Source organism: Hibiscus syriacus, unplaced genomic scaffold (assembly GCF_006381635.1).
Source record: "Hibiscus syriacus cultivar Baekdansim isolate YM2019G1 unplaced genomic scaffold, ASM638163v2 tig00110931_pilon, whole genome shotgun sequence".
In the NCBI taxonomy this organism is placed as follows: domain Eukaryota; kingdom Viridiplantae; phylum Streptophyta; class Magnoliopsida; order Malvales; family Malvaceae; genus Hibiscus; species Hibiscus syriacus.
The window spans coordinates 1,377,902-1,404,855 of record NW_024062918.1 but is presented as its reverse complement, the minus strand read 5'-3'; the positions used below and the strand labels follow the sequence as shown (position 1 = coordinate 1,404,855).

General features: G+C 35.3%; 5 protein-coding genes and 3 pseudogenes across 6 annotated transcripts; 3 read left to right on the top strand and 5 right to left on the bottom strand.

Moving 5' to 3' along the window:
- Positions 1-249: 249 nt before the first annotated feature.
- LOC120146757 (sarcoplasmic reticulum histidine-rich calcium-binding protein-like) lies at positions 250-2,560 on the bottom strand. 2 transcript variants are annotated; one of them, XM_039160252.1, is made up of 3 exons: positions 2,089-2,560; positions 1,203-1,715; positions 250-444 (listed from the first exon to the last, which is right to left on the bottom strand). In XM_039160252.1, exons 1-2 carry the CDS (start codon positions 2,525-2,527, stop codon positions 1,210-1,212), a joined length of 945 nt encoding a protein of 314 aa, XP_039016183.1. In that variant the 5' UTR covers positions 2,528-2,560; the 3' UTR covers positions 250-444; positions 1,203-1,209. The 2 variants fall into 2 exon arrangements, with proteins under 2 accessions (XP_039016183.1, XP_039016182.1); XM_039160251.1 differs by lacking the exon at positions 250-444 and adding an exon at positions 831-1,073 and having other exon boundaries at positions 1,170-1,715.
- A 266-nt stretch (positions 2,561-2,826) lies between these two features.
- On the top strand, positions 2,827-7,497 carry LOC120146815 (transmembrane 9 superfamily member 7). Its single transcript, XM_039160305.1, has 7 exons — positions 2,827-2,981; positions 4,610-4,774; positions 4,889-4,998; positions 5,172-5,280; positions 5,364-5,476; positions 5,771-5,921; positions 6,010-7,497. Exons 1-7 carry the CDS (start codon positions 2,880-2,882, stop codon positions 7,165-7,167), a joined length of 1,908 nt encoding a protein of 635 aa, XP_039016236.1. The 5' UTR covers positions 2,827-2,879; the 3' UTR covers positions 7,168-7,497.
- A 1,614-nt stretch (positions 7,498-9,111) lies between these two features.
- Positions 9,112-9,492, bottom strand: LOC120146876 (LOB domain-containing protein 22-like). Its single transcript, XM_039160355.1, has one exon. The coding sequence runs from the start codon at positions 9,490-9,492 to the stop codon at positions 9,112-9,114; it is 381 nt and encodes a 126-aa protein (XP_039016286.1).
- A 1,124-nt stretch (positions 9,493-10,616) lies between these two features.
- Positions 10,617-12,010, bottom strand: LOC120146772 (sarcoplasmic reticulum histidine-rich calcium-binding protein-like). The gene is made up of 2 exons (XM_039160270.1): positions 11,539-12,010; positions 10,617-11,164 (listed from the first exon to the last, which is right to left on the bottom strand). The coding sequence occupies exons 1-2, from the start codon at positions 11,975-11,977 to the stop codon at positions 10,659-10,661; spliced, it is 945 nt and encodes a 314-aa protein (XP_039016201.1). The 5' UTR covers positions 11,978-12,010; the 3' UTR covers positions 10,617-10,658.
- A 265-nt stretch (positions 12,011-12,275) lies between these two features.
- On the top strand, positions 12,276-16,938 carry LOC120146832 (annotated as a pseudogene).
- Positions 16,939-18,548: 1,610 nt separating this feature from the next.
- LOC120146875 (LOB domain-containing protein 22-like) lies at positions 18,549-18,929 on the bottom strand. Its single transcript, XM_039160354.1, has one exon. It carries the CDS (start codon positions 18,927-18,929, stop codon positions 18,549-18,551), a length of 381 nt encoding a protein of 126 aa, XP_039016285.1.
- A 1,334-nt stretch (positions 18,930-20,263) lies between these two features.
- Positions 20,264-21,357, bottom strand: LOC120146734 (annotated as a pseudogene).
- Positions 21,358-21,615: 258 nt separating this feature from the next.
- LOC120146776 lies at positions 21,616-26,296 on the top strand (annotated as a pseudogene).
- Positions 26,297-26,954: the final 658 nt, after the last annotated feature.

Below are 26,954 nucleotides of genomic sequence, written 5' to 3'. Positions count from 1 at the left end.
GGAAGTTGAAATGTGCCTTAAAGCGCCACTAAAGCAAACTGGGAAGGTTTGGTGATCTAAGGTTTAAATGATACATACAAGCCTGGTATGTATCCATGGCTGAAACTGAAGAAAGATTACATGGAAGGCATCAGAGACTTGTACCTATTGCCGCGTACCAAGGTCGCCGGATGACGGTGATGAACTGTAGTCTGCTATATTAGACGAACTTAAGCCTAAATGCCAGATGCGGATACGTAGTTTACTATATTAGTTGAACTGTAAGAAATAGATAAAATCACGACAGAAAATACAAGCCGAGTACAATTACAGTTTCAGCATATGTTCGGAAACAAGCTCTCTAGATAAATGTCATGCTAATTACAGGTTAACTACAAAAGCTAAACAGGTTTAACCTTGCAAGGGCAGCTTTTGTTAAATCCGGCCTGTAGTAGTAGTCGTCGCCTGCAATATCGAATCATGTAACATTGGACAAAATTCATGTAAGAACTGCTATGTCGAGAAACGAATTATACAAGTACAGTTTCAGAATATCATTGCAAATGAACACTACACAGACGGGATTTAGAATACTATTGAAAATCTATATCCGAAAAGGCTAATTTAGCATACATATATACACAACCATGCCCGAAGTAGTTACATAAGCAGTGAATATGTACAGTATGTTATTGCTTCATCACCGAAAGATAAAAAAATAAAACCCTCGAGAAAATTTAAATTCGAGTTCCAGCAGCACCATACTGTTAGATGAACAAATCAGCATTCAAGCAAACAATCGAAAAACTCCTACAAGTACAACATAAATTGCTGTGCAAAGTGCAAACATTAAATTCACATCTTGAAATTTCCAGTTTTCGACCATTCACGATATAAAAACAACCACCATATTTTACAACCTATCACATTATACAACAATACCATTTCCCACCAAATCCTATGGTTGTAATCGAGTTGACCCGAGCTCAAGAGTTCAAACTCCATTCAAGAACTGAGTCTTGATACTTGGCTCGGGTCAATTGAACTTCACATTTAAAGCTCAAGCTCAATTAAAGATAAAGATTAAGCTAATTAAACTCGCTTGATTAGGACCATTTACAAATTACCTTCAGCAGTTCAGTACATGTACAGAAACAAGCTCTCTAGCTTCGACGTCATGCTAGCTAAAACAGGTTAACTAACTACGAAAGATATATGCTTACCATGTTACTAGTTGTCATCTTCATTGTCCTCCTCTTCATCATCAAAATCGTCTTCCTCTTCTTCATCCAATTCGCTTTCTTCTTCCACCTCCGCATCATCATCCTCCACGATAAATCCACCAAGCGTTTCATCATCGTCGTCAACACCACCTTCTTCCCCTGCAGCAACCGATTTTGTTGGCGCATAATTTCTCCTTTTTCCACCATCCTTTTTTGACTTATCACGGTCCTTTGATCTTGTAGAATAATTCCCTCTCCGGACTTTTCTTCCTGTCAATGCAACCTCCTCGATATCGCCCTCGCTCTCACCAGTCCAGTCATCATCAGCGTTTTCTCCTTCCTTTCTCTTTCTCCCCTGACTTTTCCTCCTTCCATCGAAAGCTTCATCCTCGTCATCTTCATGATCGCTACCCTTTACACGTTCCTCCAGAAACCAGTCCCAGTTCTTTATATTAGGGATCCTTTGATTAGGGTATTGATCAAACTCATGCCCAATCACAAGAAAACCGAATTCTGCATTCTCCAATTCATTAATCAACTACAAATTGAAACTTTCAAATCATAATGCTACAAATCAGATAAGAATAAAATTTAGCTAATAGATTAATTTTAGTGGATTTCCCACTTCTCAGCAACCAAACACAAATTTAATCTAACAAATTTCAGAAATAAGAAGAGATTCTTAGCACTTCAAACTCATAATTACAAATTACAAGAAAACGAAAATCAGCATTTACTGATTCACTATCAGACTAAAAAATGAATAAAGTTCAAATCAGTTAAAAGTAGTGTAAGTAATTGGTTAATTTTTCCAGGATTTTCATTTTCAGAGTAACCAAAAAAAAATTCAATCTAACAAATATAATAAGTAAGAAGCAAATTGTACCTTTAACTGGATCGATATGTTCAACATCAACACTCTCTGCTCCACTCCCACTCCCCAAATCTCTATCTTCTTCTTGTTTTTCATTTTCTTCAATTTTCTTCACTACAAACCAAACAGGAATCCGACCCGAAACGCAGAACCAATCGCCATTTTCCAGCTGACCTTTATCGGAACTTTTATAAACCTTAATCTCTCCGTTCGTTCTGCTCCGTACCCAAACCGGGTTCTTTCCAATAACTTCAAATGAAACCATGGGATCATTTTGGGTCCCGCCGGTTTTATCGACCGGAGTTTCGAGCTCGAGTTCAACGTGACGGCGAGAGACGGTCCGGTCACCGTTGTTGAATCCTAAACCTCTTCCGAATATGGTCTTCAAGCCTGGTTTTAGCGCCAATTTTGAACCATATGCTCCTTCGATTTCCATTGAACTTCTCTTCATTTTCCCTGAGTTTATCCATGGTGGATTGATTTCCGAAAGATTTAATATTTTGGAGAAGCGGCACCGTTCACCACTTCACTGGATCGTTGACTAAGACCCGACCCAGTGTTCATGGATTATATTTAGGGTAAACTACACTTTTTGTGTCCCAACTATTACTTTTATTTCGTTTAGATAATCCAACAATTTTTTAAATTTGGTCACCTAATTTGAATGTTTTAAAGTTCAAAGATCAATTGTAGGAGGACCTCTAATGCAATTAACCGTGTTTGTGTCACATATATTGTCTATCCCAAAATCTGTCAACTCTCTTCTAGGATTTCTCTTTCAATCTATCTGTTGCAGAAGAGAAATGGGTACAAAGAAGAAGACTCTGTTCTTCACTTTTCTGCTGCTGCTATGCACTGCTCATTCCTTCTACCTCCCGGGTGTAGCCCCTCGTGATTTTCAAAGGGTACTTTTTTCCCTCTATCTCGCTCTGGGTTTTTCTTTTTTTGTGTTTTATCTTTAATGTTAGTGATGATTCATGGGTGAATTTTTGTTTTTTTATGGGATATTGGACTTGGATCTAGGGTTTTAAGTGTTGATCTGATGTGTAGGTGTATTCGTTTCTCTTTTAGATCTGTAGTTGTGTTCTTTCTCCTTTTGGGGTTTCATTCTTTTTTTTTTAAATGGATTTTGATTTTAGTTTCGTTTTAATGGTGATTGCGTTGCTTGTTTTGGATTTTGGTTCTGAATGGTGTACTAGTACTGCTGTAAGCTTAACAACATTTTCTACCTATGTTATTCGGACTCGGATTTGTTAAGTTGAATATGGTAAGTCCGACACGGGCATAGTCTGATTTTTCTAAGAGTTTTCATGTATTTGATGGATTTTTGAAGACACGGCACATGATTTTATGTCAGGAGGAACTTTATATTTAGTAACTTATATTGTAAATTTAAGGTACGAAATTATAAAATTTTAGGTGGCAAAGTTAGATCGTCAATAAAAAATATAAAGAAAATAATTAAATTATATGAAAATTTAAAAATTTCAGGTGTCAGTCCATGTTTGGAGGTCATATACCTATACCCATGCATGCATGTCAGACACGGGTACTTGAACAAAAATGAAGAGTTGGAGCAGAGTTTGCTACTACCATTGGAATATTAATGCTGTTTTTGAAACTTAACGCTGGGATATTCATATTTTGCTCAACAATTGATAGAAAGTTCAAATTGTAACCGGCAGCTGGAATTTGTAATGTTCTTTGGTGCAAGCTTTTAAAGAATGGAATGTAACCACAAGCTGACCTGTCTGAGTTAATTATTATGCTCGTTGAATCATCATATTTGACTTGCAAAGATGTTTAATTCCAGAATAAGGACCGTGTTTACTGATTATGGTGTAATGTGAATAGCAAACACCTGTTTGCTGATCCTTGAAGTGATCTAGTTTTAGGCTCATAGTATCTTTACTGTTATGCATGGTTAATTTTTAATAAAGCTTATAACTTAGCCCTTCGATCCCTGGGGGCTTTTGGTGTGGTTTGAGGGATGATAGAGCTCTCAGCTACTCTCTAATGATCATCGGTGTGAAGAAATTAAGGCTACTTCATTCTTTCTCAGCATCTTACTTTTTCTGTTTCTTAAAATCTTCTGAAATTAAGGATGTGTTTCTTGCAATTTATTTCCTTAAATTCAATGAACATCCAAAACTATGAAGATAATACAATAATTTTCCAAGTTTCAAGAGATCATTGACTATAGAGTTAAAATCATAAAAGCATACTCGGTGTTAATTTTTATGTGGCACCCGGGCTATTTGTTTGTATGATCTGATGTTGGTAAGTATGCAATGCTGTTTTGCATTTCTCTTTAGGGTCCTCAAGGGCACATGTTACTTTTCTTGAAAATATTTTTCCGTTTCCTAATTTTGAAGGCAAGGGATTGGTGGAGAGAATATTCAGATGATATTATTCTGATTCTGAATTTTGTTCAAGATCTTTTTTGTCATGGCTTTTATCTCCTTTATTGTTATTATTTGTATGATTGTATTTGTATTAAGTCTTAGATTGTCCTTTTTCTGATTCTGAACAGGGTGATCCCCTTTATGTAAAAGTGAACAAATTGTCATCTACAAAGACTCAACTTCCATATGACTATTACTACTTGAACTACTGTAAACCACCCAAGATTCTGAACAATGCTGAAAATTTAGGGGAGGTGTTACGTGGTGACCGTATAGAGAATTCTGTCTACACTGTAAGCATCTGTACCTTTTGTATTTATATGCTGTCGGTGACAAGTGGTTTTCTATTAAAAGTTCTATAGATTATATCTTCAATCACATTTCATGTTTATCATTTTTTTCTTTAGTTTGAAATGAGGGAGGATCAGCCTTGCAAAGTAGCCTGTCGAAAAAAACTTGATGCCAAATCTGCAAAGAATTTCAAGGAAAAAATTGATGATGAATATCGAGTTAATATGTAAGTACTAAATGTGATGCCTAGGATTCATATTTTCTTGTTCCTTTTTCTTTTTGGAGATGTTTTATGTAATTTTTAGCCTTTATTTCTTTAATGATTGTTTTCACTTCTTTTACTGCTCGTATTATTATATGGTGAATGTTTATACTATATTATATGGAGTTGATGCACAGGATTCTCGACAACCTTCCGGTTGCAGTACTTAGACAAAGGAGAGATGGGAGTCAGTCAACAACATATGAACATGGTTTCCGTGTTGGGTTCAAAGGGAATTATGCTGGGGTATGATGCTCTGGGAAGATAGTGTTGCTTTCAAAGATTTATGTGTTTCTTATCTTTTCTTAGCCGTTCATTTGTCATTGCAGAGCAAGGAGGAGAAGTATTTTATCAACAATCACTTGAGCTTCAGGGTTATGTTTCACAGGGATACTGAGACCGATGCTGCTCGAATTGTTGGATTTGAGGTTACTCCAAACAGGTTTTCTATCAATTCCTTTTTACTTCCTTTTTGTTCATTTGCATTTGTTTTAGCATTTAATTAGGTTTTGTGGATTTGATTATAACTTAGTCATTAAGAGTTGTTTCAATGCAATCCTCTTCAATTTGATTCTAACATAGCAAATTTAATTGTTCATTGAAATATGCTACTCAAAATGAGTGAAATTTTAATGAAATTTGCCTTCACCGTGCAACATTAGAAACTAACGCTTTTAGGATCATGGTTATTTTCTATTTTTTATCAAATGACTCATCCGTCGTCTCTTGTAAACAGTATTAATCATGAATACAAGGAATGGGATGAGAAGAATCCCCAGGTAACAACATGCAATAAGGACACCAAAAATCTATTTCAAGGTAGCACTGTTCCGCAAGAAGTTGACGTAGGCAAGGAAGTTGTTTTTACATATGATGTAACTTTCAAGGTACTTAGGCTTTTCCGTTCTCATTCTTGTCATAATTTTTCCCGCTGCATATCCTAATGCATAGATTAATTTATGGTTTTTTCTTCAGGAGAGTGATATCAAATGGGCTTCTCGTTGGGACACATACCTTCTGATGAATGATGATCAGATCCACTGGTTTTCCATCATAAACTCGTTGATGATTGTTCTCTTCTTATCTGGCATGGTGGCCATGATCATGATGAGAACATTGTACAAAGATATTGCAAACTATAATCAGTTGGAAACCCAAGATGAGGCTCAGGAAGAAACGGGATGGAAACTTGTCCATGGGGATGTCTTTAGGCCTCCAATCAATTACGGTTTACTCTGTGTTTACGTTGGCACAGGTGTCCAGATTTTTGCAATGTCTCTCGTGACAATGATATTTGCGTTGCTGGGCTTTTTATCTCCTTCTAATCGTGGAGGGCTCATGACTGCTATGGTTCTCTTGTGGGTTTTCATGGGAATATTTGCCGGTTACTCTTCGGCTCGTCTATACAAAATGTTCAAGGGCACAGAGTGGAAGAGAATTACTTTGAAAACAGCATTTATGTTTCCGGGTATCCTGTTTGCCATATTCTTTGTGCTGAATGCACTAATTTGGGGAGAGCAATCTTCTGGTGCAGTGCCATTTGGTACAATGTTTGCTCTTGTTTGCTTATGGTTCGGTATATCAGTTCCCTTGGTCTTTGTCGGCAGTTACTTAGGTTTCAAAAAGCCAGCCATTGAAGACCCTGTGAAGACCAACAAAATTCCGAGGCAGATAGCCGAGCAGGCATGGTATATGAAACCAGTCTTCTCAATACTCATCGGAGGCATTCTTCCGTTTGGGGCTGTTTTTATTGAGCTCTTCTTCATCTTGACATCGATATGGCTAAACCAGTTCTATTACATCTTCGGCTTCCTTTTCATAGTGTTCGTTATTCTAATAATCACTTGTGCTGAGATAACAATCGTGCTTTGCTACTTCCAGTTGTGCAGTGAAGACTATCGTTGGTGGTGGAGATCTTACTTGACTGCTGGTTCCTCTGCTCTTTACCTTTTCCTTTACTCGGTTTTCTACTTCTTTACCAAATTGGAGATCACTAAGCTGGTTTCAGGCATCCTTTACTTCGGATACATGGTAATTGTTTCATATGCTTTCTTTGTCCTGACTGGGACAATCGGCTTCTATGCTTGCTTCTGGTTTGTTCGCAAGATATATTCTTCCGTGAAAATCGACTGAGATTGAGAATGTAGAAAGAGGATCAGACATCAGACCTATAAGAATACACGAAGGACAAGACGAAATCATGGTGTAGAATATTTCTGGACGAAGATACGGTACGGAATTTTTTATTTCGTATCGTCTCTACTCTAAACATTCTTTACTTTGCTCAATTATGATGTAGGCTTGGCCTGCTATTTTATGTACGCTATTCAAGGACTGTACTCTTTAAGTAGTTTCTCGTAGGAGTAAAATCTACGATCCAGTCTTATATTGGTCCTTTGATATCGACTTGCAACAAAACATCAAGGACTGGATTCGTTAATGCTTAGCGATCGGCCTGAGTGTACTCTGATCGTTTCTTTGTTCGAGTCGAGCATTGCATCCCAATGAGGCAATGACACACTGTTGGAATTTGGTATAGAACAGTTTGTAGTAGTATGTAGTATAAATTGTTCTTCAAATCATTACTGCTTTCTATTTGCTTTCTATTTGGGTTTCCATCCTTTCTGACTAGCTTGCTTTCCCCGGCGAAACTCGCACTTTTAAAAAATTGAGAACTTCATGTAATAATCTGTATAAGGAACTAGGGGTCGGCAAAACTTGACTCGAAATTTTTTAAATCTGAGTCGAGTTATAAAGTAGAACTTGAATATCTCAAAATTTTTAGTAATTATTGGATTGATTTTTAAGTTTGAATCAAATCTTTCAACTCCCAAATGATATATGTATATATATATGAAAATAATATGAAATATATATATATGTGTTGTATATGATTATAAAGAATCATTTAAATTAAAATTAAATAGCATCATAATATTATAAATATTTACAATTAAATTAAAAAAATCGAATAATTCGAGCCGAAGAAAATTTCAAATAATTTTTAAAAAATAAGACTCGTTCATTCGAATGACTCAAAAAATTTTAATTCGACTAGACTTAATAGGACGATGACATTTATAATGAAACTATTGTTTATAATTACTCCTCAAATTACATAGTTTTTATAATTCAATAATTTATACAAGCTAAAACACGTTAATCATTCATATCATGTAGTTTTTAAATATCCGTACATTTATACTATATAGTCTATATTCGTATTATTTGACATAGGATACATGCAATTTAGTCATTATTCTTTCACTGTATTATTTCAATGCATCCCCATTGGACCTATCAATTCAATCCAAACTTGAAAATCGGTTTCGTAACAATAAATTTCTCAATTATTAAAAGTTACGAAATGATCCATGATTATAAAATATTATTTTATTAAATTTCTTGGCTATTAAAAGTTACAAAATGGTCTTTCGACTATAAGGTGTTATTTTGTTGAGTCCCCCGACTATTAAAAATTACAAAATGATAACCCGACTATTCATATGTTCCGAACTCGTCTTTTTCCATTAAAGAATTGACTACGATCTGAACTGGATTTTAACCTGCTGTCTGAGATAAGATAAAACATGATCTTATAATCTCAAACGACTATCATATCTCAGTCGGCATGTTAACGTTCAGCTCAAATGAGCGTTAATTTTTTTATATATATATTTCAATAGTCAAGGGACTCAACAAAGCAACACTCTATCATCGAGAAATCATTTTATAACTTTTAATAGTTGATGACTCAACAAAATAATATCTTATAGTCAGGGACCATTTATATATTTTACCCTTAGTTTTAACACGAAACGACTCAAATACGAGAATAAAATAACTCGAAACATCCAAAAATTTAAATCTTGAATACCGAAGAGCAGGTTACAGTCCAAATATATAGATAAGAAAATATACTCTTTTGCATGCATACAGGTCAAAAACTGGCGTACAATCCAGAAATGAGGAAGAAAAAGAAGAGATTTGGAAAAGTGGATATTGTTTCAAACACGACACACTTTTCAGTTTTAAACTCGAACTCAAATTCGATCCGATCATTTTTTCTTAAGTTATCTAACAATGATCACCAGCAGCTGATTTTTGCATTTGAAAACCACCATCTCCCTGTGCTCGGCAAATGACGATTGTATTATAAACAAGGTCAAGTTCAGCTTGCTTACACTCTATTTCACGTTCGAGTTCTTGTATGATCCGATAACAACCACCGACAGGGTCTTTGGCTCGCATATCGGATTGAACGATGATGTTTCGCATTGCGATATCTACCTTGGAACGATCTAGGTTTATAATGGTCTGCGCAACTTTGTGTATTGGGAAATATTTACGCACATTTTCGAACTGTTGTTCGCGGTCGTGGGGGAAATAGGGGGCGAAAATGCAGCCGGCAGTGCACCGCCGATGTTGGTATTTACACGCCGCGCAATCTTCCGTCATGGTTTAATATCGGAGGCGATGTCGGCAGGATGGTTTTCTAGAGATTTTGTTTTGGTTTGTCCTCTGTTACGTGGGAGGGAACAAAATGGAGATAAAACGTATGATTTTATATGAAAAAAGGGTCCATCACAGATTTCTGTTGCGTATCTTTTGGGTGGTTTCACAAAGAAATATATGCGTTTGAAACAAATAACTTAAAATAGATTCCTAAGTGATCATTTCAGTCTAATTATAATATTTGAATTCGAATTTTAAAAGACTTGATTTCTTATTTATTAAAATACTAATTGATAATTAATTCAGATCTATAAATTACCAAACACATTGAAGGTGTCATGATAGTAAAAAATTATCTTCTTTGTATATTAATTATCTCTTCTTCTTTTTGTCTTTGTTGATCTTTGTTGATCGACAGCGACATCAACTTTAATGTTGATTGTCGACCGTCGGTATTCTTTATTGTCTTTTTATTTTCTCTTGTTTTTTTATTTTCAAGTCTGCATGTATGATATGTTTTTTTGTCTTCTGACACGTTTTTTTATCATTTGGCCGTTTTCTATTTTGAATAAAATTAATGATTTCTTTTTAAAAAAGTTAATATCAATATTCTTAATTAAAGAAGAACGTTAAACCTCAATATGATACCAGTACTACACCTTACATCTTAGGGGCCGTTTGGTTCAAGAAAAAGATCATTATCAAGAGGAATAATCTTTCGGAATTGTATTTCCGTGTTTGGTTCACAGAAAGAATTATTACTAGGGAATACTCTTTTCTAAATAGTAGCATTTTTTTGTTAAAGTTGTGGGAGGAATAAGATTACTGGAATATAACATTGTCATGGGAATGTTATATTACCTTGTTTTGTCTGTTTAGCAGGAATGTAAGATTACAATATTTGATTGAAGGAATATAAAATTACTTGGATGCACATTTCACCAAATTATCATGTGATATATGTTTTTTTCTCAACAAGTTAAACTTTAATATTAAATTATAAATATTTAAATAAAAATTCATAAAAATATTTTTAATTATTACATTATCTAACTTTTTAGAAAAAAATATATTTAATGTATAATTAATATAATTAGTATATCAAACTTCGACGTCATGCTAGCTAAAACAGGTTAACTAACTACGAAAGATATATGCTTACCATGTTACTAGTTGTCATCTTCATTGTCCTCCTCTTCATCATCAAAATCGTCTTCCTCTTCTTCATCCAATTCGCTTTCTTCTTCCACCTCCGCATCATCATCCTCCACGATAAATCCACCAAGCGTTTCATCATCGTCGTCAACACCACCTTCTTCCCCTGCAGCAACCGATTTTGTTGGCGCATAATTTCTCCTTTTTCCACCATCCTTTTTTGACTTATCACGGTCCTTTGATCTTGTAGAATAATTCCCTCTCCGGACTTTTCTTCCTGTCAATGCAACCTCCTCGATATCGCCCTCGCTCTCACCAGTCCAGTCATCATCAGCGTTTTCTCCTTCCTTTCTCTTTCTCCCCTGACTTTTCCTCCTTCCATCGAAAGCTTCATCCTCGTCATCTTCATGATCGCTACCCTTTACACGTTCCTCCAGAAACCAGTCCCAGTTCTTTATATTAGGGATCCTTTGATTAGGGTATTGATCAAACTCATGCCCAATCACAAGAAAACCGAATTCTGCATTCTCCAATTCATTAATCAACTACAAATTGAAACTTTCAAATCATAATGCTACAAATCAGATAAGAATAAAATTTAGCTAATAGATTAATTTTAGTGGATTTCCCACTTCTCAGCAACCAAACACAAATTTAATCTAACAAATTTCAGAAATAAGAAGAGATTCTTAGCACTTCAAACTCATAATTACAAATTACAAGAAAACGAAAATCAGCATTTACTGATTCACTATCAGACTAAAAAATGAATAAAGTTCAAATCAGTTAAAAGTAGTGTAAGTAATTGGTTAATTTTTCCAGGATTTTCATTTTCAGAGTAACCAAAAAAAAATTCAATCTAACAAAATATAATAAGTAAGAAGCAAATTGTACCTTTAACTGGATCGATATGTTCAACATCAACACTCTCTGCTCCACTCCCACTCCCCAAATCTCTATCTTCTTCTTGTTTTTCATTTTCTTCAATTTTCTTCACTACAAACCAAACAGGAATCCGACCCGAAACGCAGAACCAATCGCCATTTTCCAGCTGACCTTTATCGGAACTTTTATAAACCTTAATCTCTCCGTTCGTTCTGCTCCGTACCCAAACCGGGTTCTTTCCAATAACTTCAAATGAAACCATGGGATCATTTTGGGTCCCGCCGGTTTTATCGACCGGAGTTTCGAGCTCGAGTTCAACGTGACGGCGAGAGACGGTCCGGTCACCGTTGTTGAATCCTAAACCTCTTCCGAATATGGTCTTCAAGCCTGGTTTTAGCGCCAATTTTGAACCATATGCTCCTTCGATTTCCATTGAACTTCTCTTCATTTTCCCTGAGTTTATCCATGGTGGATTGATTTCCGAAAGATTTAATATTTTGGAGAAGCGGCACCGTTCACCACTTCACTGGATCGTTGACTAAGACCCGACCCAGTGTTCATGGATTATATTTAGGGTAAACTACACTTTTTGTGTCCCAACTATTACTTTTATTTCGTTTAGATAATCCAACAATTTTTTAAATTTGGTCACCTAATTTGAATGTTTTAAAGTTCAAAGATCAATTGTAGGAGGACCTCTAATGCAATTAACCGTGTTTGTGTCACATATATTGTCTATCCCAAAATCTGTCAACTCTCTTCTAGGATTTCTCTTTCAATCTATCTGTTGCAGAAGAGAAATGGGTACAAAGAAGAAGACTCTGTTCTTCACTTTTCTGCTGCTGCTATGCACTGCTCATTCCTTCTACCTCCCGGGTGTAGCCCCTCGTGATTTTCAAAGGGTACTTTTTTCCCTCTATCTCGCTCTGGGTTTTTCTTTTTTGTGTTTTATCTTTAATGTTAGTGATGATTCATGGGTGAATTTTTGTTTTTTATGGGATATTGGACTTGGATCTAGGGTTTTAAGTGTTGATCTGATGTGTAGGTGTATTCGTTTCTCTTTTAGATCTGTAGTTGTGTTCTTTCTCCTTTTGGGGTTTCATTCTTTTTTTTTTAAATGGATTTTGATTTTAGTTTCGTTTTAATGGTGATTGCGTTGCTTGTTTTGGATTTTGGTTCTGAATGGTGTACTAGTACTGCTGTAAGCTTAACAACATTTTCTACCTATGTTATTCGGACTCGGATTTGTTAAGTTGAATATGGTAAGTCCGACACGGGCATAGTCTGATTTTTCTAAGAGTTTTCATGTATTTGATGGATTTTTGAAGACACGGCACATGATTTTATGTCAGGAGGAACTTTATATTTAGTAACTTATATTGTAAATTTAAGGTACGAAATTATAAAATTTTAGGTGGCAAAGTTAGATCGTCAATAAAAATATAAAGAAAATAATTAAATTATATGAAAATTTAAAAATTTCAGGTGTCAGTCCATGTTTGGAGGTCATATACCTATACCCATGCATGCATGTCAGACACGGGTACTTGAACAAAAATGAAGAGTTGGAGCAGAGTTTGCTACTACCATTGGAATATTAATGCTGTTTTTGAAACTTAACGCTGGGATATTCATATTTTGCTCAACAATTGATAGAAAGTTCAAATTGTAACCGGCAGCTGGAATTTGTAATGTTCTTTGGTGCAAGCTTTTAAAGAATGGAATGTAACCACAAGCTGACCTGTCTGAGTTAATTATTATGCTCGTTGAATCATCATATTTGACTTGCAAAGATGTTTAATTCCAGAATAAGGACCGTGTTTACTGATTATGGTGTAATGTGAATAGCAAACACCTGTTTGCTGATCCTTGAAGTGATCTAGTTTTAGGCTCATAGTATCTTTACTGTTATGCATGGTTAATTTTTAATAAAGCTTATAACTTAGCCCTTCGATCCCTGGGGGCTTTTGGTGTGGTTTGAGGGATGATAGAGCTCTCAGCTACTCTCTAATGATCATCGGTGTGAAGAAATTAAGGCTACTTCATTCTTTCTCAGCATCTTACTTTTTCTGTTTCTTAAAATCTTCTGAAATTAAGGATGTGTTTCTTGCAATTTATTTCCTTAAATTCAATGAACATCCAAAACTATGAAGATAATACAATAATTTCCAAGTTTCAAGAGATCATTGACTATAGAGTTAAAATCATAAAAGCATACTCGGTGTTAATTTTTATGTGGCACCCGGGCTATTTGTTTGTATGATCTGATGTTGGTAAGTATGCAATGCTGTTTTGCATTTCTCTTTAGGGTCCTCAAGGGCACATGTTACTTTCTTGAAAATATTTTTCCGTTTCCTAATTTGAAGGCAAGGGATTGGTGGAGAGAATATTCAGATGATATTATTCTGATTCTGAATTTTGTTCAAGATCTTTTTGTCATGGCTTTTATCTCCTTTATTGTTATTATTTGTATGATTGTATTTGTATTAAGTCTTAGATTGTCCTTTTTCTGATTCTGAACAGGGTGATCCCCTTTATGTAAAAGTGAACAAATTGTCATCTACAAAGACTCAACTTCCATATGACTATTACTACTTGAACTACTGTAAACCACCCAAGATTCTGAACAATGCTGAAAATTTAGGGGAGGTGTTACGTGGTGACCGTATAGAGAATTCTGTCTACACTGTAAGCATCTGTACCTTTTGTATTTATATGCTGTCGGTGACAAGTGGTTTTCTATTAAAAGTTCTATAGATTATATCTTCAATCACATTTCATGTTTATCATTTTTTTTCTTTAGTTTGAAATGAGGGAGGATCAGCCTTGCAAAGTAGCCTGTCGAAAAAAACTTGATGCCAAATCTGCAAAGAATTTCAAGGAAAAAATTGATGATGAATATCGAGTTAATATGTAAGTACTAAATGTGATGCCTAGGATTCATATTTTCTTGTTCCTTTTTCTTTTTGGAGATGTTTTATGTAATTTTTAGCCTTTATTTCTTTAATGATTGTTTTCACTTCTTTTACTGCTCGTATTATTATATGGTGAATGTTTATACTATATTATATGGAGTTGATGCACAGGATTCTCGACAACCTTCCGGTTGCAGTACTTAGACAAAGGAGAGATGGGAGTCAGTCAACAACATATGAACATGGTTTCCGTGTTGGGTTCAAAGGGAATTATGCTGGGGTATGATGCTCTGGGAAGATAGTGTTGCTTTCAAAGATTTATGTGTTTCTTATCTTTTCTTAGCCGTTCATTTGTCATTGCAGAGCAAGGAGGAGAAGTATTTTATCAACAATCACTTGAGCTTCAGGGTTATGTTTCACAGGGATACTGAGACCGATGCTGCTCGAATTGTTGGATTTGAGGTTACTCCAAACAGGTTTTCTATCAATTCCTTTTTACTTCCTTTTTGTTCATTTGCATTTGTTTTAGCATTTAATTAGGTTTTGTGGATTTGATTATAACTTAGTCATTAAGAGTTGTTTCAATGCAATCCTCTTCAATTTGATTCTAACATAGCAAATTTAATTGTTCATTGAATATGCTACTCAAAATGAGTGAAATTTTAATGAAATTTGCCTTCACCGTGCAACATTAGAAACTAACGCTTTTAGGATCATGGTTATTTTCTATTTTTTATCAAATGACTCATCCGTCGTCTCTTGTAAACAGTATTAATCATGAATACAAGGAATGGGATGAGAAGAATCCCCAGGTAACAACATGCAATAAGGACACCAAAATCTATTTCAAGGTAGCACTGTTCCGCAAGAAGTTGACGTAGGCAAGGAAGTTGTTTTTACATATGATGTAACTTTCAAGGTACTTAGGCTTTTCCGTTCTCATTCTTGTCATAATTTTTCCCGCTGCATATCCTAATGCATAGATTAATTTATGGTTTTTCTTCAGGAGAGTGATATCAAATGGGCTTCTCGTTGGGACACATACCTTCTGATGAATGATGATCAGATCCACTGGTTTTCCATCATAAACTCGTTGATGATTGTTCTCTTCTTATCTGGCATGGTGGCCATGATCATGATGAGAACATTGTACAAAGATATTGCAAACTATAATCAGTTGGAAACCCAAGATGAGGCTCAGGAAGAAACGGGATGGAAACTTGTCCATGGGGATGTCTTTAGGCCTCCAATCAATTACGGTTTACTCTGTGTTTACGTTGGCACAGGTGTCCAGATTTTTGCAATGTCTCTCGTGACAATGATATTTGCGTTGCTGGGCTTTTTATCTCCTTCTAATCGTGGAGGGCTCATGACTGCTATGGTTCTCTTGTGGGTTTTCATGGGAATATTTGCCGGTTACTCTTCGGCTCGTCTATACAAAATGTTCAAGGGCACAGAGTGGAAGAGAATTACTTTGAAAACAGCATTTATGTTTCCGGGTATCCTGTTTGCCATATTCTTTGTGCTGAATGCACTAATTTGGGGAGAGCAATCTTCTGGTGCAGTGCCATTTGGTACAATGTTTGCTCTTGTTTGCTTATGGTTCGGTATATCAGTTCCCTTGGTCTTTGTCGGCAGTTACTTAGGTTTCAAAAAGCCAGCCATTGAAGACCCTGTGAAGACCAACAAAATTCCGAGGCAGATAGCCGAGCAGGCATGGTATATGAAACCAGTCTTCTCAATACTCATCGGAGGCATTCTTCCGTTTGGGGCTGTTTTTATTGAGCTCTTCTTCATCTTGACATCGATATGGCTAAACCAGTTCTATTACATCTTCGGCTTCCTTTTCATAGTGTTCGTTATTCTAATAATCACTTGTGCTGAGATAACAATCGTGCTTTGCTACTTCCAGTTGTGCAGTGAAGACTATCGTTGGTGGTGGAGATCTTACTTGACTGCTGGTTCCTCTGCTCTTTACCTTTTCCTTTACTCGGTTTTCTACTTCTTTACCAAATTGGAGATCACTAAGCTGGTTTCAGGCATCCTTTACTTCGGATACATGGTAATTGTTTCATATGCTTTCTTTGTCCTGACTGGGACAATCGGCTTCTATGCTTGCTTCTGGTTTGTTCGCAAGATATATTCTTCCGTGAAAATCGACTGAGATTGAGAATGTAGAAAGAGGATCAGACATCAGACCTATAAGAATACACGAAGGACAAGACGAAATCATGGTGTAGAATATTTCTGGACGAAGATACGGTACGGAATTTTTTATTTCGTATCGTCTCTACTCTAAACATTCTTTACTTTGCTCAATTATGATGTAGGCTTGGCCTGCTATTTTATGTACGCTATTCAAGGACTGTACTCTTTAAGTAGTTTCTCGTAGGAGTAAAATCTACGATCCAGTCTTATATTGGTCCTTTGATATCGACTTGCAACAAAACATCAAGGACTGGATTCGTTAATGCTTAGCGATCGGCCTGAGTGTACTCTGATCGTTTCTTTGTTCGAGTCGAGCATTGCATCCCAATGAGGCAATGACACACTGTTGGAATTTGGTATAGAACAGTTTGTAGTAGTATGTAGTATAAATTGTTCTTCAAATCATTACTGCTTTCTATTTGCTTTCTATTTGGGTTTCCATCCTTTCTGACTAGCTTGCTTTCCCCGGCGAAACTCGCACTTTTAAAAAATTGAGAACTTCATGTAATAATCTGTATAAGGAACTAGGGGTCGGCAAAACTTGACTCGAAATTTTTTTAAATCTGAGTCGAGTTATAAAGTAGAACTTGAATATCTCAAAATTTTTAGTAATTATTGGATTGATTTTTAAGTTTGAATCAAATCTTTCAACTCCCAAATGATATATGTATATTATATATGAAAATAATATGAAATATATATATATGTGTTGTATATGATTATAAAGAATCATTTAAATTAAAATTAAATAGCATCATAATATTATAAATATTTACAATTAAATTAAAAAAATCGAATAATTCGAGCCGAAGAAAATTTCAAATAATTTTTAAAAATAAGACTCGTTCATTCGAATGACTCAAAAAATTTTAATTCGACTAGACTTAATAGGACGATGACATTTATAATGAAACTATTGTTTATAATTACTCCTCAAATTACATAGTTTTATAATTCAATAATTTATACAAGCTAAAACACGTTAATCATTCATATCATGTAGTTTTTAAATATCCGTACATTTATACTATAGTCTATATTCGTATTATTTGACATAGGATACATGCAATTTAGTCATTATTCTTTCACTGTATTATTTCAATGCATCCCCATTGGACCTATCAATTCAATCCAAACTTGAAAATCGGTTTCGTAACAATAAATTTCTCAATTATTAAAAGTTACGAAATGATCCATGATTATAAAATATTATTTTATTAAATTTCTTGGCTATTAAAAGTTACAAAATGGTCTTTCGACTATAAGGTGTTATTTTGTTGAGTCCCCCGACTATTAAAAATTACAAAATGATAACCCGACTATTCATATGTTCCGAACTCGTCTTTTTCCATTAAAGAATTGACTACGATCTGAACTGGATTTTAACCTGCTGTCTGAGATAAGATAAAACATGATCTTATAATCTCAAACGACTATCATATCTCAGTCGGCATGTTAACGTTCAGCTCAAATGAGCGTTAATTTTTTATATATATATTTCAATAGTCAAGGGACTCAACAAAGCAACACTCTATCATCGAGAAATCATTTTATAACTTTTAATAGTTGATGACTCAACAAAATAATATCTTATAGTCAGGGACCATTTATATATTTTACCCTTAGTTTTAACACGAAACGACTCAAATACGAGAATAAAATAACTCGAAACATCCAAAAATTTAAATCTTGAATACCGAAGAGCAGGTTACAGTCCAAATATATAGATAAGAAAATATACTCTTTTGCATGCATACAGGTCAAAAACTGGCGTACAATCCAGAAATGAGGAAGAAAAAGAAGAGATTTGGAAAAGTGGATATTGTTTCAAACACGACACACTTTTCAGTTTTAAACTCGAACTCAAATTCGATCCGATCATTTTTCTTAAGTTATCTAACAATGATCACCAGCAGCTGATTTTTGCATTTGAAAACCACCATCTCCCTGTGCTCGGCAAATGACGATTGTATTATAAACAAGGTCAAGTTCAGCTTGCTTACACTCTATTTCACGTTCGAGTTCTTGTATGATCCGATAACAACCACCGACAGGGTCTTTGGCTCGCATATCGGATTGAACGATGATGTTTCGCATTGCGATATCTACCTTGGAACGATCTAGGTTTATAATGGTCTGCGCAACTTTGTGTATTGGGAAATATTTACGCACATTTTCGAACTGTTGTTCGCGGTCGTGGGGGAAATAGGGGGCGAAAATGCAGCCGGCAGTGCACCGCCGATGTTGGTATTTACACGCCGCGCAATCTTCCGTCATGGTTTAATATCGGAGGCGATGTCGGCAGGATGGTTTTCTAGAGATTTTGTTTTGGTTTGTCCTCTGTTACGTGGGAGGGAACAAAATGGAGATAAAACGTATGATTTTATATGAAAAAAGGGTCCATCACAGATTTCTGTTGCGTATCTTTTGGGTGGTTTCACAAAGAAATATATGCGTTTGAAACAAATAACTTAAAATAGATTCCTAAGTGATCATTTCAGTCTAATATAATATTGAATTCGAATTTTAAAAGACTTGATTTCTTATTTATTAAAATACTAATTGATAATTAATTCAGATCTATAAATTACCAAACACATTGAAGGTGTCATGATAGTAAAAAATTATCTTCTTTGTATTAATTATCTCTTCTTCTTTTGTCTTTGTTGATCTTTGTTGATCGACAGCGACATCAACTTTAATGTTGATTGTCGACCGTCGGTATTCTTTATTGTCTTTTTATTTTCTCTTGTTTTTTATTTTCAAGTCTGCATGTATGATATGTTTTTTGTCTTCTGACACGTTTTTTATCATTTGGCCGTTTTCTATTTTGAATAAAATTAATGATTTCTTTTTAAAAAAGTTAATATCAATATTCTTAATTAAAGAAGAACGTTAAACCTCAATATGATACCAGTACTACACCTTACATCTTAGGGGCCGTTTGGTTCAAGAAAAAGATCATTATCAAGAGGAATAATCTTTCGGAATTGTATTTCCGTGTTTGGTTCACAGAAAGAATTATTACTAGGGAATACTCTTTTCTAAATAGTAGCATTTTTTTGTTAAAGTTGTGGGAGGAATAAGATTACTGGAATATAACATTGTCATGGGAATGTTATATTACCTTGTTTTGTCTGTTTAGCAGGAATGTAGATTACAATATTTGATGAAGGAATATAAATTACTTGGATGCACATTTCACCAATATCATGTGATATATGTTTTTTTCTCAACAGTTAAACTTTAATATTAAATTATAAATATTAAATAAAAATTCATAAAAATATTTTTAATTATTACATTATCTAACTTTTTAGAAAAAAATATATTTAATGTATAATTAATATAATTAGTATATCAAACTTCGACGTCATGCTAGCTAAAACAGGTTAACTAACTACTAAAGATATATGATCATCCAATTCGCTTTCTTCTTCCACCTCCGCATCATCATCCTCCACGATAAATCCACCAAGCGTTTCATCATCGTCGTCAACACCACCTTCTTCCCCTGCAGCAACCGATTTTGTTGGCGCATAATTTTCCTTTTTCCACCATCCTTTTTTGACTTATCACGGTCCTTTGATCTTGTAGAATAATTCCCTCTCCGGACTTTTTTCCTGTCAATGCAACCTCCTCGATATCGCCCTCGCTCTCACCAGTCCAGTCATCATCAGCGTTTTCTCCTTCCTTTCTCTTTCTCCCTGACTTTTCCTCCTTCCATCGAAAGCTTCATCCTCGTCATCTTCATGATCGCTACCCTTTACACGTTCCTCCAGAAACCAGTCCCAGTTCTTTATATTAGGGATCCTTTGATTAGGGTATTGATCAAACTCATGCCCAATCACAAGAAAACCGAATTCTGCATTCTCCAATTCATTAATCAACTACAAATTGAAACTTTCAAATCATAATGCTACAAATCAGATAAGAATAAAATTAGCTAATAGATTAATTTAGTGGATTTCCCACTTCTCAGCAACCAAACACAAATTTAATCTAACAAATTTCAGAAATAAGAGAGATTCTTAGCACTTCAAACTCATAATTACAAATTACAAGAAAACGAAAATCAGCATTTACTGATTCACTATCAGACTAAAAATGAATAAAGTTCAAATCAGTTAAAAGTAGTGTAAGTAATTGGTTAATTTTTCCAGGATTTTCATTTTCAGAGTAACCAAAAAAAAATTCAATCTAACAAAAATAATAAGTAAGAAGCAAATTGTACCTTTAACTGGATCGATATGTTCAACATCAACACTCTCTGCTCCACTCCCACTCCCCAAATCTCTATCTTCTTCTTGTTTTTCATTTTCTTCAATTTTCTTCACTACAAACCAAACAGGAATCCGACCCGAAACGCAGAACCAATCGCCATTTTCCAGCTGACCTTTATCGGAACTTTTATAAACCTTAATCTCTCCGTTCGTTCTGCTCCGTACCCAAACCGGGTTCTTTCCAATAACTTCAAATGAAACCATGGGATCATTTGGGTCCCGCCGGTTTTATCGACCGGAGTTTCGAGCTCGAGTTCAACGTGACGGCGAGAGACGGTCCGGTCACCGTTGTTGAATCCTAAACCTCTTCCGAATATGGTCTTCAAGCCTGGTTTTAGCGCCAATTTTGAACCATATGCTCCTTCGATTTCCATTGAACTTCTCTTCATTTTCCCTGAGTTTATCCATGGTGGATTGATTTCCGAAAGATTTAATATTTTGGAGAAGCGGCACCGTTCACCACTTCACTGGATCGTTGACTAAGACCCGACCCAGTGTTCATGGATTATATTTAGGGTAAACTACACTTTTTGTGTCCCAACTATTACTTTATTTCGTTTAGATAATCCAACAATTTTTTAAATTTGGTCACCTAATTTGAATGTTTTAAAGTTCAAAGATCAATTGTAGGAGGACCTCTAATGCAATTAACCGTGTTTGTGTCACATATATTGTCTATCCCAAAATCTGTCAACTCTCTTCTAGGATTTCTCTTTCAATCTATCTGTTGCAGAAGAGAAATGGGTACAAAGAAGAAGACTCTGTTCTTCACTTTTCTGCTGCTGCTATGCACTGCTCATTCCTTCTACCTCCGGGTGTAGCCCCTCGTGATTTTCAAAGGGTACTTTTTTCCTCTATCTCGCTCTGGGTTTTTCTTTTTTTGTGTTTTATCTTTAATGTTAGTGATGATTCATGGGTGAATTTTTGTTTTTTTATGGGATATTGGACTTGGATCTAGGGTTTAAGTGTTGATCGATGTGTAGGTGTATTCGTTTCTCTTTAGATCTGTAGTTGTGTTCTTTCTCCTTTTGGGGTTTCATTCTTTTTTTTTTTAAATGGATTTGATTTTAGTTTCGTTTTAATGGTGATTGCGTTGCTTGTTTGGATTTGGTTCTGAATGGTGTACTAGTATGCTGTAAGCTTACAACATTTTCTACCTATGTTATTCGGACTCGGATTTGTTAAGTTGAATATGGTAAGTCCGACACGGGCATAGTCTGATTTTTCTAGTTTTCATGTATTTGATGGATTTTGAAGACACGGCACATGATTTTATGTCAGGAGGAACTTTATATTTAGTAACTTATATTGTAAATTTAAGGTACGAAATTATAAAATTTTAGGTGGCAAAGTTAGATCGTCAATAAAAAATATAAAGAAAATAATTAAATTATATGAAAATTTAAAAATTTCAGGTGTCAGTCCATGTTTGGAGGTCATACCTACCCATGCAGCATGTCAGACACGGGTACTTGAATATTAATGCTGTTTTTGAAACTTAACGCTGGGATATTCATATTTTGCTCAACAATTGATAGAAAGTTCAAATTGTAACCGGCAGCTGGAATTTGTAATGTTCTTTGGTGCAAGCTTTTAAAGAATGGAATGTAACCACAAGCTGACCTGTCTGAGTTAATTATTTATGCTCGTTGAATCATCATATTTGACTTGCAAAGATGTTTAATTCCAGAAGGACCGTGTTTACTGATTATGGTGTAATGTGAATAGCAAACACCTGTTTGCTGATCCTTGAAGTGATCTAGTTTTAGGCTCATAGTATCTTTACTGTTATGCATGGTTAATTTTTAATAAAGCTTATAACTTAGCCCTTCGATCCTGGGGGCTTTTGGTGTTTGAGGGATGATAGAGCTCTCAGCTACTCTCTAATGATCATCGGTGTGAAGAAATTAAGGCTACTTCATTCTTTCTCAGCATCTTACTTTTTCTGTTTCTTAAAATCTTCTGAAATTAAGGATGTGTTTCTTGCAATTTATTTCCTTAAATTCAATGAACATCCAAAACTATGAAGATAATACAATAATTTTCCAAGTTTCAAGAGATCATTGACTATAGAGTTAAAATCATAAAAGCATACTCGGTGTTAATTTTATGTGGCACCCGGGCTATTTGTTTGTATGATCTGATGTTGGTAAGTATGCAATGCTGTTTTGCATTTCTCTTTAGGGTCCTCAAGGGCACATGTTACTTTTCTTGAAAATATTTTTCCGTTTCCTAATTTTGAAGGCAAGGGATTGGTGGAGAGAATATTCAGATGATATTATTCTGATTCTGAATTTTGTTCAAGATCTTTTTTGTCATGGCTTTTATCTCCTTTATTGTTATTATTTGTATGATTGTATTTGTATTAAGTCTTAGATTGTCCTTTTTCTGATTCTGAACAGGGTGATCCCCTTTATGTAAAAGTGAACAAATTGTCATCTACAAAGACTCAACTTCCATATGACTATTACTACTTGAACTACTGTAAACCACCCAAGATTCTGAACAATGCTGAAAATTTAGGGGAGGTGTTACGTGGTGACCGTATAGAGAATTCTGTCTACACTGTAAGCATCTGTACCTTTTGTATTTATATGCTGTCGGTGACAAGTGGTTTTCTATTAAAAGTTCTATAGATTATATCTTCAATCACATTTCATGTTTATCATTTTTTTTCTTTAGTTTGAAATGAGGGAGGATCAGCCTTGCAAAGTAGCCTGTCGAAAAAAACTTGATGCCAAATCTGCAAAGAATTTCAAGGAAAAAATTGATGATGAATATCGAGTTAATATGTAAGTACTAAATGTGATGCCTAGGATTCATATTTTCTTGTTCCTTTTTCTTTTTGGAGATGTTTTATGTAATTTTTAGCCTTTATTTCTTTAATGATTGTTTTCACTTCTTTTACTGCTCGTATTATTATGGTGAATGTTTATACTATATTATATGGAGTTGATGCACAGGATTCTCGACAACCTTCCGGTTGCAGTACTTAGACAAAGGAGAGATGGGAGTCAGTCAACAACATATGAACATGGTTTCCGTGTTGGGTTCAAAGGGAATTATGTTAAAAGTTTATGATTTTATCTTCAATCTCATTTCATGTTTATCATTTTTTTCTTTAGTTTGAAATGAGGGAGGATCAGCCTTGCAAAGTAGTCTGTCGAAAAAAACTTGATGCCAAATCTGCAAAGAATTTCAAGGAAAAAATTGATGATGATATCGAGTTAATATGTAAGTACTAAATGTGATGCCTAGGATTCATATTTTCTTGTTCCTTTTTCTTTTTGGAGATGTTTTATGTAATTCTTAGCCTTATTTTAATGATTGTTTTCACTTCTTTTACTGCTCGTATTATATATGTGCATGTTATACTAAATATATGGAGTTGATGCACAGGATTCTCGACAACCTTCCGGTTGCGGTACTTAGACAAAGGAGAGATGGAGTCAGTCAACAACATATGAACATGGTTTCCGTGTGGGTTCAAAGGGAATTATGCTGGGGTATGATGCTCTGGAAGATAGTATTGCTTTCAAAGATTTATGTGTTTTATCTTTTCTAGCCGTTCATTGTCATTGCAGAGCAAGGAGGAGAAGTATTTTATCAACAATCACTTGAGCTTCAGGGTTATGTTTCACAGGGATACTGAGACCGATGCTGCTCGAATTGTTGGATTTGAGGTTACTCCAAACAGGTTTTCTATCAATTCCTTTTTACTTCCTTTTGTTCATTTGCTTTGTTTTAGCATTTAATTAGGTTTTGTGGATTTGATTAACTTAGTCATTAAGAGTTGTTTCTATGCAATCCTCTTCAATTTGATTCTAACATAGCAAATTTAATTGTTCATTGAAATATGCTACTCAAAAGGGTGTGAAATTTAATGAATTTGCCTTCACCATGCAACATTAGAAACTAACGCTTTTAGGATCATGGTTATTTTCTATTTTTATCAAATGACTCATCCGTCGTCTCTTGTAAACAGTATTAATCATGAATACAAGGAATGGATGAGAAGAATCCCCAGGTAACAACATGCAATAAGGACACCAAAAATCTATTTCAAGGTAGCACTGTTCCGCAAGAAGTTGACGTAGGCAAGGAAGTTGTTTTTACATATGATGTAACTTTCAAGGTACTTAGGCCTTCCCGTTCTCATTTGTCATCATTTTTCCCGCTGCATATCCTAATGCATAGGTTAATTTATGGTTTTTCTTCAGGAGAGTGATATCAAATGGGCTTCTCGTGGGACACATACCTTCTGATGAATGATGATCAGATCCACTGTTTTCCATCATAAACTCGTTGATGATTGTCTCTTCTTATCTGGCATGGTGGCCATGATCATGATGAGAACATTGTTCAAAGATATTGCAAACTATAATCTTGAAACCCAAGATGAGGCTCAGGAAGAAACGGGATGGAAACTTGTCCATGGGGATGTCTTTAGGCCTCCAATCAATTACGGTTTACTCTGTGTTTACGTTGGCACAGGTGTCCAGATTTTGCAATGTCTCGTGACAATGATATTTGCGTTGCTGGGTTTTTATCCTTCCAATCGTGGAGGGCTCATGACTGCTATGGTTCTCTTGTGGGTTTTCATGGGAATATTGCCGGTTACTCTTCGGCTCGTCTATACAAAATGTTCAAGGGCACAGAGTGAAGAGAATTACTTTGAAAACGCATTTATGTTTCCGGGTATCCTGTTGCCATATTCTTTGTGCTGAATGCACTAATTTGGGGAGAGCAATCTTCTGGTGCAGTGCCATTTGGTACAATGTTTGCTCTTGTTTGCTTATGGTTCGGTATATCAGTTCCCTTGGTCTTTGTCGGCAGTTACTTAGGTTTCAAAAAGCCAGCCATTGAAGACCCTGTGAAGACCAACAAAATTCCGAGGCAGATAGCCGGCAGGCATGGTATATGAAACCAGTCTTCTCAATACTCATCGGAGGCATTCTTCCGTTTGGGGCTGTTTTTATTGAGCTCTTCTTCATCTTGACATCGATATGGCTAAACCAGTTCTATTACATCTTCGGCTTCCTCTTCATAGTGTTCGTTATTCTAATAATCACTTGTGCTGAGATAACAATCGTACTTTGCTACTTCCAGTTGTGCAGTGAAGACTATCGTTGGTGGTGGAGATCTTACTTGACTGCTGGTTCCTCTGCTCTTTACTTTTTCCTTTACTCGGTTTTCTACTTCTTTACCAAATTGGAGATCACTAAGCTGGTTTCAGGCATCCTTTACTTCGGATATGGTAATTGTTTCATATGCTTTCTTTGTCCTGACTGGGACAATCGGCTTCTATGCTTGCTTCTGGTTTGTTCGCAAGATATATTCTTCCGTGAAAATCGACTGAGATTAAGAGAAGAGGATCAGATCAAACCTATAAGAATACACGATGGACAAGACGAAATCATGGTGTAGAATATTCTGGACGAAGATACAGTACGGAATTTTTTATTTCGTAGCGTCTCTACTCTAAACATTCTCGCTTTACTTTGCTCAATTATGATGATGTAGGCTTGGCCACTATTTTATGTACCTATTCAAGGTCTGTACTCTTTAAGTAGTTTCTCGGAGTAAAATCTACGTTCCAGTCTTATATTGGTCCTTTGATATCGACTTGCAACAAAACATCGAGGACTGGATTCGTTAATGCTTACCGATCGGCCAGAATGTACTCTGATCGTTTTTTTGTTCGAGTCGAGCATTGCATCCCAATGAGGCAATGACACACTGTTAGAATTTGGTATAGAACAGTTTGTAGTAGTATGTAGTATAAATTGTTCTTCAAATCATTACTGCTTTTATTGCTTTCTATTTGGGTTTCCATCCTTTCTGATTAGCTTGCTTTCCCGGCGAAACTCGCATTGTAAAAACTACTTGGGTTTTACTAAAAGAAGTTCAGGTCCGGTTGCCTATTTCGAGTACACAATCCGATTTTGAGTACTTATAGTTTAGTTATTAATAAGAGGAAAAAAAAGTTTAAAACCATTTTTAAAATTTGAGAACTTCA